Raw genomic sequence first — 19,504 nt, forward strand, 5'->3', positions numbered from 1 at the left:
TGAGATGTCATCCCACCCTGAATGGAGTGAGTTGAGGATGAGATGTCATCCCACCCTGAATGGTGTGAGTTGAAGATGAGATGCCATCCCACCCTGAATGGAGTGAGTTGAGGATGAAATGCCATCCCACCCTGAATGGTGTGAGTTGAAGATGAGATGCTATCCCACCCTGAATGGAGTGAGTTGAGGATGAAATGCCATCCCACCCTGAATGGATTGAGTTGAGGATGAAATGCCATCCCACCCTGAATGGAGTGAGTTAAGGATGAGATGCCATCCTACCCTGAATGGATTGAGTTAAGGATGAGATGCCATCCCACCCTGAATGGAGTGAGTTGAGGATGAGATGCCATCCCACCCTGAATGAAGTGAGTTGAAGATGAGATGTCATCCCACCCTGAATGGTGTGAGTTGAAGATGAGATGCCATCCCACCCTGAATGGAGTGAGTTAAGGATGAGATGCCATCCCACCCTGTATGGAGTGAGTCAAGGATGAGATGCCATCCCACCCTGAATGGATTGAGTTGAGGATGAAATGCCATCCCACCCTGAATGGAGTGAGTTAAGGATGAGATGCTATCCCACCCTGAATGGTGTGAGTTGAAGATGAGATGCCATCCCACCCTGAATGGATTGAGTTGAAGATGAGATGTCATCCCACCCTGAATAGAGTGAGTTGAGGATGAGATGTCATCCCACCCTGAATGGTGTGAGTTGAGGATGAGATGCTATCCCACCCTAAATGGAGTGAGTTGAGGATGAGATGTCATCCCACCCTTAATGGTGTGAGTTGAAGATGAGATGCCATCCCACCCTGATTGAAGTGAGTTGAAGATGAGATGTCATCCCACCCTGAATGGTGTGAGTTGAAGATGAGATGCCATCCCACCCTGAATGGAGTGAGTTAAGGATGAGATGCCATCCCACCCTGTATGGAGTGAGTTAAGGATGAGATGCCATCCTACCCTGAATGGAGTGAGTTGAAGATGAGATGCTATCCCACCCTGAATGGAGTGAGTTGAAGATGAGATGCTATCCCACCCTGAATGGAGTGAGTTGAAGATGAGATGCTATCCCACCCTGAATGGAGTGAGTTAAGGATGAAATGTCATCCCACCCTGAATGGAGTGAGTTAAGGATGAAATGTCATCCCACCCTGAATGGAGTGAGTTAAGGATGAGATGCCATCCCACCCTGAATGGATTGAGTTGAGGATGAGATGTCATCCCACCCTGAATGGAGTGAGTTGAGGATGAGATGCCATCCTACCCTGAATGGAGTGAGTTGAGGATGAGATGTCATCCCACTCTGAATGGATTGAGTTGAAGATGAGATGTCATCCCACCCTGAATGGAGTGAGTTGAGGATGAGATGCCATCCTACCCTGAATGGAGTGAGTTGAGGATGAGATGTCATCCCACCCTGAATGGTGTGAGTTGAGGATGAGATGTCATCCCACTCTGAATGGATTGAGTTGAAGATGAGATGTCATCCCGCCCTGAATGGAGTGAGTTGAGGATGAGATTCCATCCCACCCTGAATGAAGTGAGTTAAGGATGAGATGCCATCCCACCCTGAATGGTGTGATTTGGTGGAGGTGATGTCACCACTGGCTCAAAGAGTCAAATCTAGACCAGAGCTGGAGTAGACAGGAAGAAGACTAAGAGGTGGATATCAGACATTTTTCCTTCATGCCAGCAACAAATTCAAATATCATTCCAATCACCAGCCCTCCCTCACATTATACTGCCAGTAGTATGTAGAGAAGAGCATTCATTTCCTGCAAAATAAACCTGAAACCTGAAACATATTTACACTCAAGAATAAGGCGTATCTTCGCTTATACCCCCCCCCAACTCTTTGCCATCCATTCTGCTGTGAGTGGATGTATCCAGCCACAGACACGCGGGCATTGTTGTTTGATGTTTGTTGGCTGATGCAATATGTCATAATACAGTTTACATTACTTTCCATACAAACTGCATTTTAATACGCAGTCAAGTTTTACATAATCCATGGACTGAATATAAACCACCTTTGTGAATTTGTTCATAAGTTATGTACTTTCCCATTTCCCTACTCTAGTTTTATAATGTGATGCTGATAAATTGTGTCATTTCTCATTAGCTTGTTATTGCCATGTCACAGCTGCTGAACTAAGGGTGAACTCTTCAACACATTTGCCGATCCTTTGCCATTTTTTTTTTTTTCTGGGGAGGGGGGGGGGAGGGGATGAAAGAGGAATATTACAGTCAGAGTCAGGGAAGCATGAAACGCCATTCACTGTCAAAATGTCAGCCACTGAACTCTGAGAATAGGATTCAATCTTTGGAAGAACATTCTCTTCTGGTGACTGTACTATTGACATTGTTTGGTAGACTTGCAAGAATGTGCAAATCTCTTTGGTTTTGGTTCAAATGTATATTTGTATGACCATGTGAAAACACATCAACTGTAGCAAGGAGAAAGATGAGGCAAAAAACTGTCTGTAAGGCATAAAACCCTCAGGCACAATGTGATTGGAGTCAGTTATCATTCAGCTCATTTTCAAATTATTCATTGTTGTAGAATTTCCATGAGATATTCACTTATAATTCATTGCATTTCACAAACATCAAATTGTACCATTAACACTCAATGACAGAGTACAAGGACTATGAGATGACACAAATTTATTAGAATAAAGTTGTAAAAATCTCTACAGGTCTGTTGTATACCCCTGATGTCTTGATTAGACTACCACTTATATATATTAAGACTTAAAGGGATCGTATAGTTTTGGTTGAGACCTAATTTCAGGTTTCTAACATTTTTTTGTGAGATAATCAGAAACCTCTTATGGAATATGAAAGAGCATGTAATTCTATGAGGAATTCAACGTTTATTTGATGAAAATTGGTTTTGAAATGGCTCAGATGTCAAAAAAGAGCGATTCTAATAAAGTGTGGGACCCACACTTTATCACGATCACTTTGTTTTACTCTGTTTTTGGATGTTTCAGTCATTCCAAACCCGATTTTCATCAAATAAACTTTGAATTCCTCTTAAAATGGTATGCTCTGTACTATATAATAAGTGTTTTCTTGGTATCTCGCAAAAAGTTAAAAGCCCAATTCTCATCTCCACCAAACTGTACCATCCCTTTAAATTCATCATGTAAACATATTGGTAGATAAAAACCATGATGATAGTGATCACCTCTGAGATTTATCATGTGTTTAAAATCAGAACAATTCATGATATTTATAGACATGCAAAATAAGAATAGGAAAGATAAGTGTGAAAATGCTCATAAACTCCAGCAAATGCAGCAATCTTTTGGGGAAAAATCTACCCCAAAGGTGACATTCTATTCTCATTCCTCCATATTGCTATTTGCATTATTTGAGCACTATTGTGATTTTGAGATCTTGTACATATGGGAAACAATCTTGTGGATGGAATGCTATTTGTACTGCCTGAAACGCTGCATTTTCAACACTCCTTAACAAGGCAGAATTACTAAAAAGAAAGAAAGAAAGAAAGAAAGAAAGAAATTTAAGCTGACTTTAAATAGAAAAACCTTGCAAACATTAGGCTATTGATTTTGTCAGTGCTTTTATCAATTGCACAATCTGAACCAGAAATAAACTACATGTAGGTTGTCTCTAATATTTGTGCTAAAGGATCTTTATGTTTATATGACTTATGATAAAGGCAAATTTGCAATCATCTCAGTGATCTGAGATTCAAGTTATCTTAGCTTGGCAGTCTTTGTTAGACAGACAGTCTTTGTAGACAAGTAGTATTAGTAAGCTGACACATCAGTACTTCTTTCTTGGAATCAACCAATCACCCTGTAACATCCAATAACTTCCATAGACAACAAGTTTTCCATGGAGCCTCAGGTTTGAAAGAAACCCTGAAATGTCAGGTATGAGTAGCTAGCTAGCTAGAGGCAAAGATATGAAGATACCAAAGGCTGACGGTGGCATGTTTTATTTTTGGCCTGCCCATGTCTGCAGAGCGACGGTCCATTAGAACTAATTTGTTAATAAACCTCATCAGACCGTAGAGTGGTGTCAAACTAAGATAAGTGGTCCTTTAATCCATTTCCAAGACCTCATTTTAGCATCCATGTTTGTGGGAGGTAGGCTGAAGTGAATGTTCAATGTGCACACCAAGGATGCTTGGTCATTTCATGAGAGATCTTTTTTTCTCTCTCTCTTTTTTTTATTTTACATGGAACATGGTAGAGTCAAAATAAAAGTAAGGTAAGGTGCCAAGATCATCAAGTGATTTTGCAAGATGTTTTCTCTGACCTTACTTTCAATTTCCCCCATTAGAGTCGACAACCAAACGACCACCAGGTTCCTGACAGTAGTTGCTACTATGTAGCCTTTTTCCTGATTCCAAACCATTAGGTAGAATGTGTGAGCAGACTAGAATGTCTGATGGATGCGATACATCAGTACTGTATGCTTGAACACTGGAGTGTCTCGCCAGACAGTGAACCTGGATATAGGAAAGGAAAAACCTCTTTGCCCCACTTAAAGCCCTGGATGTTCAGCCGTGCATCTCCAAGGCATGGCAGCTGTTGATAAATCCTGCTGCCCAGTCCCATGATGGGACATTAAGAGCAACTCATCGTACAATCTGAGGTCACGACCCCCGTGTAATGCCTCGTTCGGTGCCGGAGAAAATTAGCTTGGCACACGACAGGCACACGAAACATTCGGACTGATGGTGGGACATATGGCAGCATGATACCGAATTTTACGCATCCTGAAACCAACACTTGTTGAGATGAGAGAGGTGGAGTGTCTAGGAGGAGTGTGATAACCGCTGGTCTTCATCATCTATTCATTGGGTTTCTCAAGTTGGATTATTGAGGTCTAATGTGGATAGATTACTTCCCTTCTTCCAATTCTAGGCCAAGAAGAAATTTCCCTGCCTAGTTCGTCAGCTAATTAGATGTTTAACATCTGAGAATTATTGATGTAGAATGTTTGTACATATTCTCAGATTGTCTGTTTAATCATTGGCATTATGGGATGGAGGTGTAGACTGTCTAAGGTTAACCCGTTGAATACTTCTCCGGAGTACGCCTGTACTCGGGCAGGTGCCTACGGGTTAATGTGTTCTGCTGGTATACAAGCTGTGACATGTGTCTCATTGTGGTGGAATGTTATCCTGAATGTCTATTGAGGATGTTACAAGCTGGAAGTAATCCAAAGAATTAACCCATTCCATGCTGAATTCTGAAATCCCATAGACTTAATACACAGGCCACCAGGTTAAATGTCATCTCTTGTACAGTGGGACTGAATTGAATTGTCAAGCCACTTTAAAACAGGGAAGGAATTTGATGTTGAGAACAATGCTTATCATTTTCCCTTTCAGCACTGCAAGGTGTGATATTTTTGTCATCTCAGAATGTAGTCCAGGGAAGGATGCTGATTTGGGGTTGTGATGATCAATACGAGATGCTCGTAGGGCATCACTCTGACTACCGGTAGTCGGCTCAGCCAGGGAGCTCGTTAAGATGCCGATTTCATGGGCCATTTCTAAGATTGCTGGCAGGGCTCAAAGCCACAGAATATCGCTTCTGCCGACAAAGATAATTGGCCTGTTCCAAGTGGAAATTGGATTTTAGGGGTGTTTTATTGACTTCTCCCAGAGGGGTGATATTGGAGAAGCGAGATAACTGGAGTTGATGGCATGTACTCAGGTTGGATTCCTTTAATGGAGTCTTGCGACTTGAGAGGTTCATTGTGAGGGATGTGGATGTGTAGCAATTGAAAGATGGAAGAAGATGGTCGTGTGATATATCTCATTCAGGTGGTGTGTGTGTGTGTGTGTGTGTGTGTGTGATTGTAATTGTCTGTAATATTGTAAAACAATATGAATTTGGAAGTATAGCTAAAAAACTCATTACTAAAAATTCATGGCTACAAGCGATCAAAACAAAACAAGTTTTACAACTGCAGCATATTATGTACGATTTCATTAATGCCCCTGAGAAACAAAAATCTTTTTGAGTGGAAGGACTACTCTGGACCCAGGAATTAGAAATATGTCTCAATTTTTGTTTGAGACCATTTATCATCATATTGTGTGCACACATATACAGTCTTTTTATGTTTACAGTAGTTCGAAATCACAGGGTAGAAATAAGTGCTTTTAATTTATATCCTTGCAGGTGTGACAGGGATATTAGGTGATAGTTTTCCCAGTTTGAATAATGCCATACAGAAGTAAAAATACGTAAAAAACAGAAAGGACTTCTTGCCACCTTAAATCATGTGGAGCTCAAACATTTAAAATGAAATGTTGCAATTTCATGACTCAATCAAATCTTCCCATATCACATAGTCTGTGAAGGTTTCCATCAGTAATATGTTTGCCTTGTATCGTGTTGAAAGTTTGAGAGAATGAATGTTATTTCCTCCATTAAATGACAATGTTATGAGGATTATAAGTCTGTTGTACTGTGAATATAGCAATATATTTTGAGCCTTGCGGTAAGACAACATAATCTTATATTGAAGGTCCAAAGATCAGAGTACGCCATATGTGGTTTTCTTCTGTGAAAAAAAGCCCTATTACTGTCACTCAGTGCATACTGCGCAAACAGACAAACAAGACATTTGTGAAGAGAATCTATCTGTCTGTCTGTCTGTCTGTTTTGGAAAGTGCATGCTCTGCTGCTGCACACAAACTGCGATATGAGTTGTTTGTTCGTGCTTAGGTGTGATGAGGATGGTTTCCGTTCCTTCCCTGCCACACCCCTGATGCTGTGAAGCCACCTGCCAGCCCCACTGGCCTTCCTCCCCCTCTAGAGATGGGTGATGGATTTTAATGAGCTAAAAACCATCCAACATCACCATAGTATTCAAGGATATCACATAATAGCTTCTATTCATTCTCACACCATGGCAGTGTAGCAGGGCTTGTCTCTCTGACACCATCAAATGAATTTTAGTGTGCGGATTAGCACTTTCGATGGTGATGAAATATGGGAGGAAGTTATATCATCTTGGAATCAATCTGCTTGGTTGTACCAAAGCATGATTTGTGAAATTAAAGTTTCCAAACGCAAGCTCACTGAAGAAATCTATGCACACACTAGGTGCATGTATTAAACAATTGACCTTTTCCAGCTTTATTTATGGCTGCATTGATATCATACAGATATGTGAGCTAAAAAAAAAGGTCTTCACTTGTATCAGATCAACCGGTCCGTTTGCCTCTCTGTGCTGCTGTGAGAATTCTTTTTCCCTCCTCAGCTCATTTCATGTTATGTGGAGACTCAAACTTTGTGTCAGTTCGGAAGCATGTACATGTACATGCTGAACAACATTTTCAGTGAATCTCAGATTAATTTTGTTTGGTGCTATCACCCTTAACACCTAACGGAGACATCATTATGAGGTATGCATGTGTATGAGATCTAGAAGTGGCAGAAAATCAACGTCCTCTAAATGGTGAAATAACAACAAGCAGATGAGTATATGTACATTTGTATGTATCACTGTTTTACAAGGATGAAAAATACAGACCTTCGAATTTTAACATGTTTGATTCTTTTCATTATGTCTAAATGAACTTGTTTGGCAAAATAAGAGTTTCCATCACAGGCTCATGAGAGATTTTGTGTTTTTTATCTTTTTGTATTCATAGAAATACCCAAACTCTGACATCACCAACATCGTGGACAGCAGTCAGCCAGCAACCATTGGTCAGTGGTGTCCAGTGAGTGGTGATGAGTGTACGGCCTCTGCAAAGATCACCTACTACAGATGTCTGGGTAAGACCCCCTGTAGTCTGACTACTGAGATGCATGTAGGGACATGTGGGTGTGGGAGGAGGGAGTGGATATCATTGGCAGGGAGGATTGATAGATGGATGAATGGATTGATGGATAGATGGATGAATGGATTGATAGATAGATGGATGGATGGATAGATGGATGGATGGATAGATTGATGGAAGGATAGATGATGGATAGAGTGATTGATTGATGGATTGATTAGTGGATAGAAGGATGGATGGATGGATGGATAGATGAATGGATTGATGGATATGTGGATAGCTGGATAGATGGATGGATGAATGGATAGGTGGGTGGACAGATTGGCAGATATATGGATAGATGAATAGATGGATAGACGTTGGATGGATAAATTGATAGATGAATGGATGGATGGACGAATGGATGAATAAGCGGGTGGATGGATGGTTGGATGGATAAATGGGTGTATAGATGGATGGATGGATGGACAGATGAATGGATAGATGATGGATTGAGAGATTGATGGATGGACTAATGGATGATCATGAATGAGTGGATGATGTTTTGATGGATAGATGCATTGATAGAAGGGTAAGAAGGAGGATCAGTACATAGATTAGTTCATGGTAGATGGAAGCATTTGATATAATCATGTCAGTAGATGCATGGTTGGCCTAAGGGTACTGAGTTTTGTTGGCAGAAGAATGGAAAGATACTTTCATCAGTATCAAGACTCTACTTGATAACATGGCCATGATCTTGTGGGAATGTTTGATATCTGTGCTATCATGGACAGTTAGTGTTAGATGTGAATGTTTGTACATGTAGTGGTAGAGTAGTTAAACGTCCTGTACGCCTTGTTTTGTAAACATATTTATTCATATCTGTTATTTTCACATGTACATGTACATTATCACTTATATTTTTGTATTCATATATTGTAAATATGTTTGTACTCTCATACCCCGAGAGGGGGTCGATAGAGTCAATAAAATCTTACAAATCTTACACAGCAATGCTTGTTAAAAAATGTGATGTACATACCTGAAGATTATGATTGAGTGGTGTAACAGTTTTGTATCCAGTTTCATTCCATCCATAAAAAAAGAAAACCCCAAAGCGAACCCCCCCCCGAACACACAGATCCCCCCCCCAAAGAAGCCTCAATACGCCTCTCCCCCCCCCCCCCCCATGATCAGCTACATGTAGTTATCTTTGTACATATTGTTTGTGGACCACTTTTCATTTTGAGTGACATCTGAACCAGAATGGTTCCTGTGAATATTGTGTGATTGAAAAGAAGTTAACGATGACTTTGTTTTCTTCATTTCTGTGCAGTGGGTCCATTTGAGAGTGACGCCCTCATGGTCTACAATGTGTGCAAGTTTTTCCACGAGCACGATGAGAACGTGTGCCGAGAGCCGACGTACTGGAAGCAGCGCGCCCAGGAGGACTGCGGCCGCTGGAAGATGACCATCAACTCTACCGGGATGCTGCTGCCATGTGATGTTGACCGCTACAAGGGTGTGGAGTACACCTGCTGCCCTCCAGCCCCTACCACCACCACCACCGTCACAACCATCACCACCACCACTACCAGGACCACTACTGTGGAGCAGGTGCAGGAGGAGGAGGAGGAGGAGGAGCAAAGGGGTGCTGAGGGGCAACAGGAGACCCCCCTCCCTGAGAGGGACAATACTGGTGGGTGTGAGATGGGACTGCCCCTCTCAGCTTAATTTCATTTTCACCCACCATCAGTAGAACTATGGTGCTTTTCTATCACTCCATAGGTGCTGTGTTAGCTCTCTATGTGCCATGATGTAAACCCCGCATACCATTTTGTTTTAAGATCACAACGCGTAATCACTTTTGCAGGATATTCTGATCATCAAAGCCATGTAAATTCTTATCGAAAAGTTTTGTGCGAGAAATGCAGTACAGCAAAACTGTTAAAAAAAATTCTGAGATTTGCTGTGTACACTTTTTGACAAAGCTGTAGCTACTATTCATGTAAAAAGCTAATAATGTGAAAACAAGAAACTTTCACAAATTGGAGCCAATGACCTTTTATGGCATGAAACTTTTGCAAATTGCCACTGACACTCATTATACATTGTGTAGACAAAATCTTTTGTGTGCAATTTATTACAAGATTATTGGCTCTTAACAAAATTTGCAAAAGTTCCATGCACATGAAAATTTCTGGTTTTACAGTATTTTGTGCATGATTGATTGTTTTGAGCAAAGTATGTAAAGTTGGTAAGCCATAAACTTAGTAGGACATGTGAGTGTGGTACACAAAGAGTTACCTCATAACTGACATTATCTTTAAAGACACATGAAAGATTGCTGACTGGAGAAAGAATTATTAACATGTGGTAGTAACAAAATGTGTAATATCAGGCTGATTTTTGGAATAAATTGAAATCTAGTTATAGATTATATATTAGATATATAGATAGAAATTTGTTTTATGCTCGTGAAAGGTAATCCAGTTGAGCAGAAACCAGAATTTTGTGTAGATTATCGCAGTGCCCATGTTTAGGTTCAAATAGCTTTCTTTGTGACTGAGAAAGAGAGATGAGCTGGGAGAAAGAGTCTCATCTTGTCCGTCTCTCTGTTGCTATGCACTGTCTCTCTGTTGCTATGCAGTCTCTCATGCACGTGAGATCATCAGCAACATCCTGGATGACCCCTACTTCTCGGAGGTCGGTCTGGATGGCAGCCAGGAGAAGAGGGAGTATGGAGCAGCCAAGGGGCGGCTCTCCTCCAAGCAGAAGGCTGAGAAGGGGCGAGTCATGCAGCAGTGGCAGGAGGCTCAGGAGCACTACCTCCAGCTGAAGGCCAAGGACTCCGACGTAAGATACTGGGGTGTGGTTGGGTGTGGCTGGGTGTGGCTGGGGAGTTGGATGGTAGAAGAAGACCAGTGTTTTGTAGTTATGTAATGATATAGTATGATGAAATGCTCTTCTTTATCTCTGGTAGCTTCTTCAGTGTTGCCACTGCTCTAACAGAGGGTCCTGCCATTATCATTACCCTACCATTAACAGGTACCCATTTCTACACCTGGGTCGAGAGGGACATGGTGGGTAAAAACATCTTGTCCAATGATGTAGGCACTTGACAAGATTCAAACATGGGACTCTGTTTGAATATCAAGAGTCTTATCCACTATGCCATGGTATACCCACATGTTGCTCAGCTTTACGATACTTCTCAGTCTGGGAGGGAGTGAAACAATTAATTTCAAAGACAAGGATGATTCATCCATCCATTACAGAGGAAACGTTCTTCTCATATTAATTATTTCATAGAGCAATGACTCCGGACATGTGTATGTCCCGCATCTTTACAGGATTGGTCCTGTCACTTCCAGGCAAACATAAAGTGAGAAAACATGTTTATCGTCACAATGATTCAGTTTATGTGAAAATGCTCCATGCCATTATTGAAAGAAGATGATTGACCAGGTAAGTTGATAAAGTCTATACCTATATTGGAGAACATATTGAACTGAGGTGAGTGATACTGATCTTCTGAAATGTTTGCAAGAATTGCCCAATGGTTGATTGTATCATCATTTTGTTTTGTTGACAAAACTTTGCAGAAGGCGGAAAAGATGCGGAAGGAAATGACGCTACGCTTCGAGCAGACGATCGGCGACATGGAGGCAGAGAACGCCGAGGAGAATGAAGAGCTGAGGGAGGCTCACCAAGCTCACATTGAGGGCGGCCTTAAGGCTAAGATCAACTCCTCCTACCAGTCCTTCAAGGTAGCCGTGGAGGTGGGCAAACCCAAGGTAGGTGTTCCATCATCGCACTCAACCATTCTCTTTTTCCTCTTTCTACGTGGCAGAGGTTTCCCTGCCAACCTTGATGAACGGAGAAGCTTACAAATTTTGATATGTTTACCTAAAACTCTCAAGTGTGATGTTTGCTTGACCCTTGTGCTATCTTTGTTTCCTTGGTTGTAATTAAAGCACAGCGGGTCTACGATGTGTACAATCCTCAAAGATGTGTAATTCCAAAGTATGTTTAGTAACTCTGCAAACCCTGGAAGTGTTTTTTATATTGACTCTTCTCAGCGGATGTTATTTGAAATTTTGCACATTGCCCTGGGGCCTCTTTCACTATTCTTGACTGGCTGCTTGTGTTAGTACATGTTTCCTTACTCTGCATTAGAACAGCAAATAGAGACCACCTTACTAATGTAAATTGTGGTAGGAGTCTCTGAAAAAGACTAGACTTTTGGTGACATGAACTCTTTGCATACTTTGAGTGCTGATTGGCACAAAAAATCCCATAGCATTGTACACACTGTCCAAAGCCCCTGGCACAGAAAGGGTTAAATAATGTCTCCCCTACCTGGAATCATGGTTGTTGTATTGTGCTGTAAATCAGTGATATACACCCTGTAGATAGGTGGAGTACAGGAATTTAATAGCCTGTCATATGATGGCTTTAACTTTTCCTTCAAATGAGTATACGTCAGTTACAGATATGTGTCAGATTTTAGTGGAAATAATTGTTTAGATTCTTGTTTGTGATGTAATTTTTTTGTAACTATTTCATCTGAATGATAAAAAAAAGGAGTTGTGCAAGAAAAGTCCAGTGTCATTCTCAAGTCTGTATTCATGAATTGATAATGTGCTGCACAGTTGCTTCAGTTTGTTTTGAATGTTTTATTACCACAACAATTATAATAATAAGATTAGGAGAAGTTGGTTTTAGTGGTAGTGTGCAGTGTATCATAATTATCAATTTTTGACACATGTACATGTAAGTTTAATGCCAGTTGCCGAGTCCCTTGATGCTATTATTATGATTAAAGGTCTTGCTTAGATTTTAGCATTAAACTGCCACTTTCTGAGGTTATGCTGCATCCAGCTTTATGAAAGGGAACTAGCGTGTTTTAAGTATTCTGTTATGGAAAAAGTGAAAGTTTGAGCCATTTTTGTTTGGTAGGCAAGGAAGATCCTGCACGGCCTGAAGCGATATCTCCACGCTGTCCAGAAAGCTCGCCAACACTACATCCGTCACTACCGCCACCTGCGCCGTACCGACCCCCTGAAAGCAGACCAACACAAGTCTGCCATGCTTCAGATGCTTAGCGCCCTCAACTTGGATGTAGCTCACGCACTAGACAAGATTCAGGCCTTGCCAAATCTGTATGCAGAGCTCAAGCCCAAGATTGGTAAGTTGGACCCAAGGGGTTGCAGTTACTCTATTAGTCTGCAGATAGCTATCTATGCCAAAACTTTCCTCATGAGTTACATTCACCACTTTCTTAACTTTCAAATTCAATATGGTCTGTTTATGAATCCACCAGCTTTTTCCCTCTAGACAGTTTACATCAAGTCACTTGAAGAAACATGAAGAGTTAGAGTTTGTGTTTCTTAAACAACATTTAAGATAAAAATCAAATACACATTGTACTCATGGAACAAAGGAGTAAGAGAAAATGACTGTTAAATAAATCGTTTAGATTTCACATGGTGATCTATCATTCTCATGATTTCACCAATTTCAAACCAAAAGAGACTCTACTCTCCCTCCCCTAACTTTTCAATTTCCTCATTCCTTATCTCTCCAGTCCTAATGAGGACTATCAACATCGTGAACTGAAATGCAGGAATGAAAGCTGCCATGGTACATATGAAGAGTTTGTTCGCAAAAACCGATAAGTCCATTATTGGAGATTTTGAAGTACGGTCTCTGTCATAAAGTACAAAATAATACCTTTTAAATGATATATTGCTCACTACATATAAAGGTACATTTTTGAAGTTATGGTCAAAAGAAGCAAAAATTTTCTTATTATTCTCTTTATTTTTCTTGAACTTTAATCGCAAATATCTCCATTTGGCAAATATGGACTTATCGGTTTTTGCAAACAAACTCTTCATATCTTATTGTTTTGTGTTTGGTCAGATGCCCTTTTGGACAGCACCGCAGACTCTGATGATGACGTCGCCCTCATCCGAGCAGCGGAGGAGGAGCAGATCGCCGAGCCAACGGAACCTGCTCGGGAGAGAATCGATGAATTCCAGTCTGTGGAGGAAACGGTGGAATCCCAGTCTGAGGACGAGGAAGAGATGGTGAAGACAGGGTCAGTTTTGGAAGAGCTGATGGGGAAAGTGGAGGTTGCCGAGAAGAAAGAGGTGGAGGAGGAGGAGGAGGAGAAGCAGGAGGAGGAGACTGACCAGGAACAACCATCAGAGGAGGATGTGGAAGAGGTGGGTTTAATCTTCTCTAATGATCTCGTTATCTTGGTATATGAGAGATCTCAAGTTGATTTTATTAGTGACACGACATTTGCTCCCGGCACAATTGCTCTTGTCTTATTTTCCCCAAGGACTTACGTTGCGTGAGAGTTGTGATAGGGTTGTGATATGGTTTTAGGTTTAATAGCTCGGTGTGAGGATTAAGATTGGTGTTAGGGTTGAGGTTGTAGGTATAATTTATGTGAGGCTTTGCATGCAGATATTTCTCGGGAACAGTTGTGGCAGGAGCAAATGTTGTGGAACCAATTTTGTTACCTCTAATCAATGCATGGGGATTGATAACTGTTGTGCCTTTCTTTTAAGGTTTGATGAGACTTGGAAAGCTTCTACGCACTGTTAGGGAGGTTTAACAGTAAGGAAGTCCACTCATTCTTTTGACTAGTTAGCATGGGGAGGCCACATGTAGGGAATGTTGGCCTGACTTGGATATATTCAGGGATCCCCGAAACAAATTGTGTACAGCTTTTAAGGCAGCACACACGCAGCGGAAGAATCTCAACATTAGTCAAACTTTACTGGTATGCATGTGCTTCTGTGCACAATTCACTGATAAGCAATTCTATTCTAGAAAGCCAGCACGAGTCACAGTTGTCGAATGTAGCTGAATGAATCAATGAAAGAATGAATGTTAGTGCAATTGGGCCAACCTTCCCGTTATTGTAGTCTCCCCATATCACTGGGTTTTAAGAAGGTATGCCATAGAAAGAAGACTGTACCAAAGTTTGTTCCTTTCCACTAAGTATGAAAGGAATGGAGGAAAGAAAAGAAGGCTGGAGTGAGAAAGGAGAATGAAGTCGTATTACCACCCCTGCTTCCCTCTCACCTCTCCCTGTCTCCAGGAAATTCTGACTGAGGAAGACACCCAGGCCCCAGCCCTGGCTAAGACTGCCACTTCTACCAAGACCAGTGCCAGTACCACACGGCCAGTCAAACCTAGCAGTCCAACCAAGACCAGGATCTCAACCATGGTCCAGACTGAGCCAGAGACCCCAACACCCAGCAGGGAGCTAGAACTGGATATAGGCAAGGAGACTGAGATCCAGGTCCCGGCCATCGTACCCATCATCGCCGGTAAGACTGGAGTCTGTCACTGCTGCCATCTCCACTCCGCTCCATTCTGTGCTTGTCAATGATTTTATCAAAGTCTGCACTGCAAACTTAAAGCTGTATTCTGCAGCTTTAACTTGGATGATTTGAGGAACTGAATTGTTCATGCAGCATTAATTATAAAAAAAGGATAATTTGCTAAATTTTGCATACTGTAAAACAAGGAATGTTCCTGTGCATTTCAATTTCGCGAATTTCGCTGGAGCCAAAATTTGTGAAATTAAAATTCACGCAAAATGCACGCGAAATTATTATTTATCATTATATGCATTGAATGTTGTAGGCAACTCGGTAAAATTTCATGCCATGAAAATATTGTGTTTTACAGTATAACACTGTACATACATATCGCTATGTATGGAAAAGTTTCTGCTTTATTGGACTGTGACCTGTTGTTAGAATGATTCATTTTAGTGCTGTTGGCATTCTGTCAGGTGTGAAATATGCTGATTATGAATATTGGAGAAATGAAGAGTGGACAATTTTATCACGGATACCAGTAAAAGTTCAGAGAAATTTGTCCGCTGATTGATTTCTCAACGTGAAAACTTGACACGATATCAGACATGAAATGTAAACTCTGGGCCGAATCCTATCCTGTTGATCATGTGATCATAAGTGCTAAAAAGAGATGTCATGATTGTAACTCTAACACAAGATTTGCCTCTGTATGTTCTTGCAACATGCTTCATTGTAGATATTTAGGTAAAGTGTCACCAGTGTAAGAATGTGTTTTGATAGAGACTACATACTAATGGGTACTTACACTTATCCTACTAAAACCACTTCCTCTTTCTCTCTTAGTGAAACCAATTGAAAGTTATTTGGAGGAGGAACTAGACGGACCCATTGAGACTGAGGTAGAGAAACCCAAGACTCTGATCATAGCCCAGAAACCTGCCGCCAAGGTGCAGAAATCAGCTGCAGCCGTCAGGATGGAGAAACAGAGACTGGTGAACAGAGATCAAGAAAACATGGTGGACACGGTGAGTGCAAGAAGGCTGTTAGTGGTCAAGTTTTAGGAAAGAAAAGTAGACAACATCTTTCTGAATGTGTCATGTTACAGTGACAAAACTAGAGACTTCTAATTTTGTAATACACATGTACTTCCCATTCTTGGAAATACCACGAGAGGAGGTCTCTAATTTTGGTACTGGGGTTATATCTGGTGGGGATAACAAATTCTCATTCTAGAATGCTCTTTATATAGTTGATATGCAACATATTTGAAGATGTAATAATACTTTAACTATTCAAGGAGAGATGAGCCTTAATCATATGGTAAGTTTAGAGGAATACAAACATACTCTGATGTAATCTCAGGTGTTAAATCTTACGATGTCAACTCCAGGTTTAAAAGTTTGTGTTTTTTCCCCGTACCAGAGAGTTAGGTAATGATAGCTACAATTTTCTTACATGTACCCGTTAGCTCTTATAGCTTTAGTAACTTGAACACAGGACAGTTGTCATTTTGTGTGAAGTAAGATGTAGGAGATTGTAGATAATGAGTTGTGTTCAAAGTAGAAGCAGTTTAACTCTTTCTCTAAAGCATGATAATGATTCAAATTGATTTAAATGTACATTTTTCAAAGTTGATCCTGGTTAAGTTTAATTGAAAATGTTGCTAAAACAATATTCCTGGTACTGAAATCCTGAATCTTTCTTTCAGTCGGTCACTAAGAAGAGGCTTCCGATCCGCTCCGAACCCATGGTAGCCTTCGGTCTGGCCTGCGGCGTCCTTGCTGTGGCTACAGTACTGGTCATCGCTGTCCTCATAGTCCGGCGAAAGACGCGAAGGACACCGGTCAACAATGGCTTCACAGAAATTGACCCTAACCTAACGGTCGAGCAAAGGCACATCGTATCCATGCAGCAGAACGGCTATGAAAACCCAACATATAAATATTTCGACATGCAGTAGTCATTCCAGGCAGAGCACATTTCAGCCTCACCACAAACTTTCCTCCTTTGTTTCATCCGCTAGGACAAACACGCCTTCCTGCGAGGGGCTTGGCCCCCGTAGCAAGGAGCTTCGCTGTGGTTGTCATGGAAACACGTTTCCATGTAGGCCTCTTTGGTAGATCACTGGAGAACACCAGCAGTCAATGTTAAACACACACCTCACAGATCTGTAGTAGTCACTTGTTTAAGACGCCAATTGTCAGTAAGTCCAAGAGACCTGAGCTGTGGAGTAGATACCAGCTGATTTTGATTCCACAGATGACTTTGCCTATTTACTTATAATAAACAGTAGATTCCACAATCTTGTAAAACACTTTATCTGTACAGCTCTATGTATTAAGTGTGTAACACTCAAAACCAGTCCAGCTACAGTAAGGAGGGTACATAGAGAGACTGTTTGTACCAGGTAAATACCACCTGCTGTATTTTTCACACTAGGGATTTGACGATGAAAAGAAAGTCTGATGATGACAAGATATTCTACAGAAGAAGCTGTAACCTGCATCTGTCTCCACTCACAAGTTTTCTGCTTGGCTCTATCTATTAAACCTACACATGCTTTCATTGCCTTTGTGACCAAACATTTCAGCTGGTAGCTCCAACTGGAATCTTTCATGGTCTTTTGATTTCACATTGAGGTAAAGTAGATCATCGCCTGAAAAAAAGAGTTCATTTTTGTTGTTTAATTGACAGCACATGAGATAGAATCTGAGTGCACAAAAACACGCAAAAGAGACAAGGCAGAAATGAGCTTGTTGGAGTTTTAGGAACTTCTTGTCGGAAAATATGCTTTTTGAGCTTTTTTGACGCAATACTTAATAAATGACAAGCAGTAAATGATGTATAAATGTGTATGTATACCACACTTAATGCCATTGGCTTATGTATGAAGTAACTAAGACTCTTACATTTATTATACGGTGGTGTGTTGCATGGATCTACCTACATTTAACCCTAGGTATCACATTTGTAAACACAGTTTATGTATTTATACGCTACTCTGCACTCGTGACAGACCCGTGTTAGTAAGTACTGCACTGCTTAATGTATCACTCTTGAGATTGAGAGAAATCTTGTAGACAGAGATCATCAATGGTAGTCTTGGTCAAGGAAAAACTTTGCATTCTTTCATGCCGGTATTACTTTCATTCATATTGAAATAGATAATACATCAGATATCATGAGTGAATCTTGACACGTTTTGTCTTTGATTTCATTGCTCATGATAAATCCTCAAAATAATCTAAGTAGTGATGACATTAAGTCATTTTTGCTAATGGCATGTGATACTAATGCAGCGGAGCAGTAGATATTCCTTGGAGTGATGTTGTAAGCATTGCAATATGATTGTACACACTGCGACCCAGCTGTAGAGCAGACGTTTTACTCCAAGCAAACTGCAGAGATGGTGTGATTTCTTGTCTATAAATATTCCTTCAAGAAGATATAACTTATTGTAAACATTTTCTTTTCCTTTTTCACATGATAGTGAAATAGTGCTTTGTGACATATAGTTGTGTGTGTTGTACAAAGTTGGGCATACCTTTCATGTATGACAAGCAAGACAAAGCTATTTTTTTTTTTTTGTGCGCTGAAATTACAATAGCTGTAGTGTAGTGTGGTCATAGAAATATATAGTATGTAATTCATACTACTGTAAGAGTGATTTTCCATTTTTTGACTGTAAATTGTTGTGCAGGTAAAACCTTTGTGCAGTTTCTTACATATTTAATGACTTAAAAACTGAGCTCATTACACAGCAAATATTTGAAATGCGTAACTAGGTAGCAGCTTGCTAGAAGGTCAGTGTTTAATTGTCAAAGTTATCATATCCTACTGGGTTTATGACTATTCTCAAAACATGGGAAATGAGAGTAATATTTACACAAACTTAAAAGTTGTTCAATATACATGTAGATATGATAGAACATATGTGACTTAGGAAATATAATGACATGCAGATTGTGTGTAAATGAGAAGAATAGAGTGAGGTAGGTTATTTGGACAGATGAGGTAGATTTTCTGGAGACATGGAAACTAAAATTCTTTTTTTTCTTGTCTCAGATTTAGCTGGTGAGCAGTATTTGACATGGCCTTAGGATCGGGATCAGATAGAAAGATTTATTTGCTCTGATATGTGACTAGTTTGCCATTTAGGCGTGATTTCGAGGCTATTTGTCGGTCAGAGTCAACGATACTTGTAATATTTATGACGATAAAGGTCAAATGGACAGTCAAGCTTGTGTAACTTTGCCCTGACATCTGGTCATCAGCCTCTTCTGGAGTACAGTCTAAGTTAATGCAATAATTGTTTTCTTCTGTGCCCTGTAACGTAGGCTATTCCAGTTAGTATTGTATGAATACCATTCAGTGTATG

General features: G+C 40.6%; 1 protein-coding gene across 1 annotated transcript in view; it reads left to right on the top strand.

The window, feature by feature from the left end:
* Positions 1-17,603, top strand: part of LOC139719701 (amyloid-beta precursor-like protein) — a 90,492-nt gene extending 72,889 nt beyond the window's left edge. The window contains exons 3-11 of the mRNA XM_071631098.1: positions 7,664-7,790; positions 9,114-9,476; positions 10,428-10,633; positions 11,383-11,574; positions 12,740-12,968; positions 13,706-14,010; positions 14,898-15,129; positions 15,970-16,151; positions 16,835-17,603. Coding sequence (XP_071487199.1) covers positions 7,664-7,790; positions 9,114-9,476; positions 10,428-10,633; positions 11,383-11,574; positions 12,740-12,968; positions 13,706-14,010; positions 14,898-15,129; positions 15,970-16,151; positions 16,835-17,086 — 2,088 coding nt within the window. The 3' untranslated portion in view covers positions 17,087-17,603. The remainder of the gene's footprint in view (positions 1-7,663; positions 7,791-9,113; positions 9,477-10,427; positions 10,634-11,382; positions 11,575-12,739; positions 12,969-13,705; positions 14,011-14,897; positions 15,130-15,969; positions 16,152-16,834) is intronic.
* Positions 17,604-19,504: the final 1,901 nt, after the last annotated feature.

This window comes from Diadema antillarum, unplaced genomic scaffold, assembly GCF_040938485.1.
Source record: "Diadema antillarum isolate AM-2024a unplaced genomic scaffold, OU_Dant_1.0 scf00000113, whole genome shotgun sequence".
Taxonomy (NCBI): Eukaryota; Metazoa; Echinodermata; class Echinoidea; order Diadematoida; family Diadematidae; genus Diadema; species Diadema antillarum.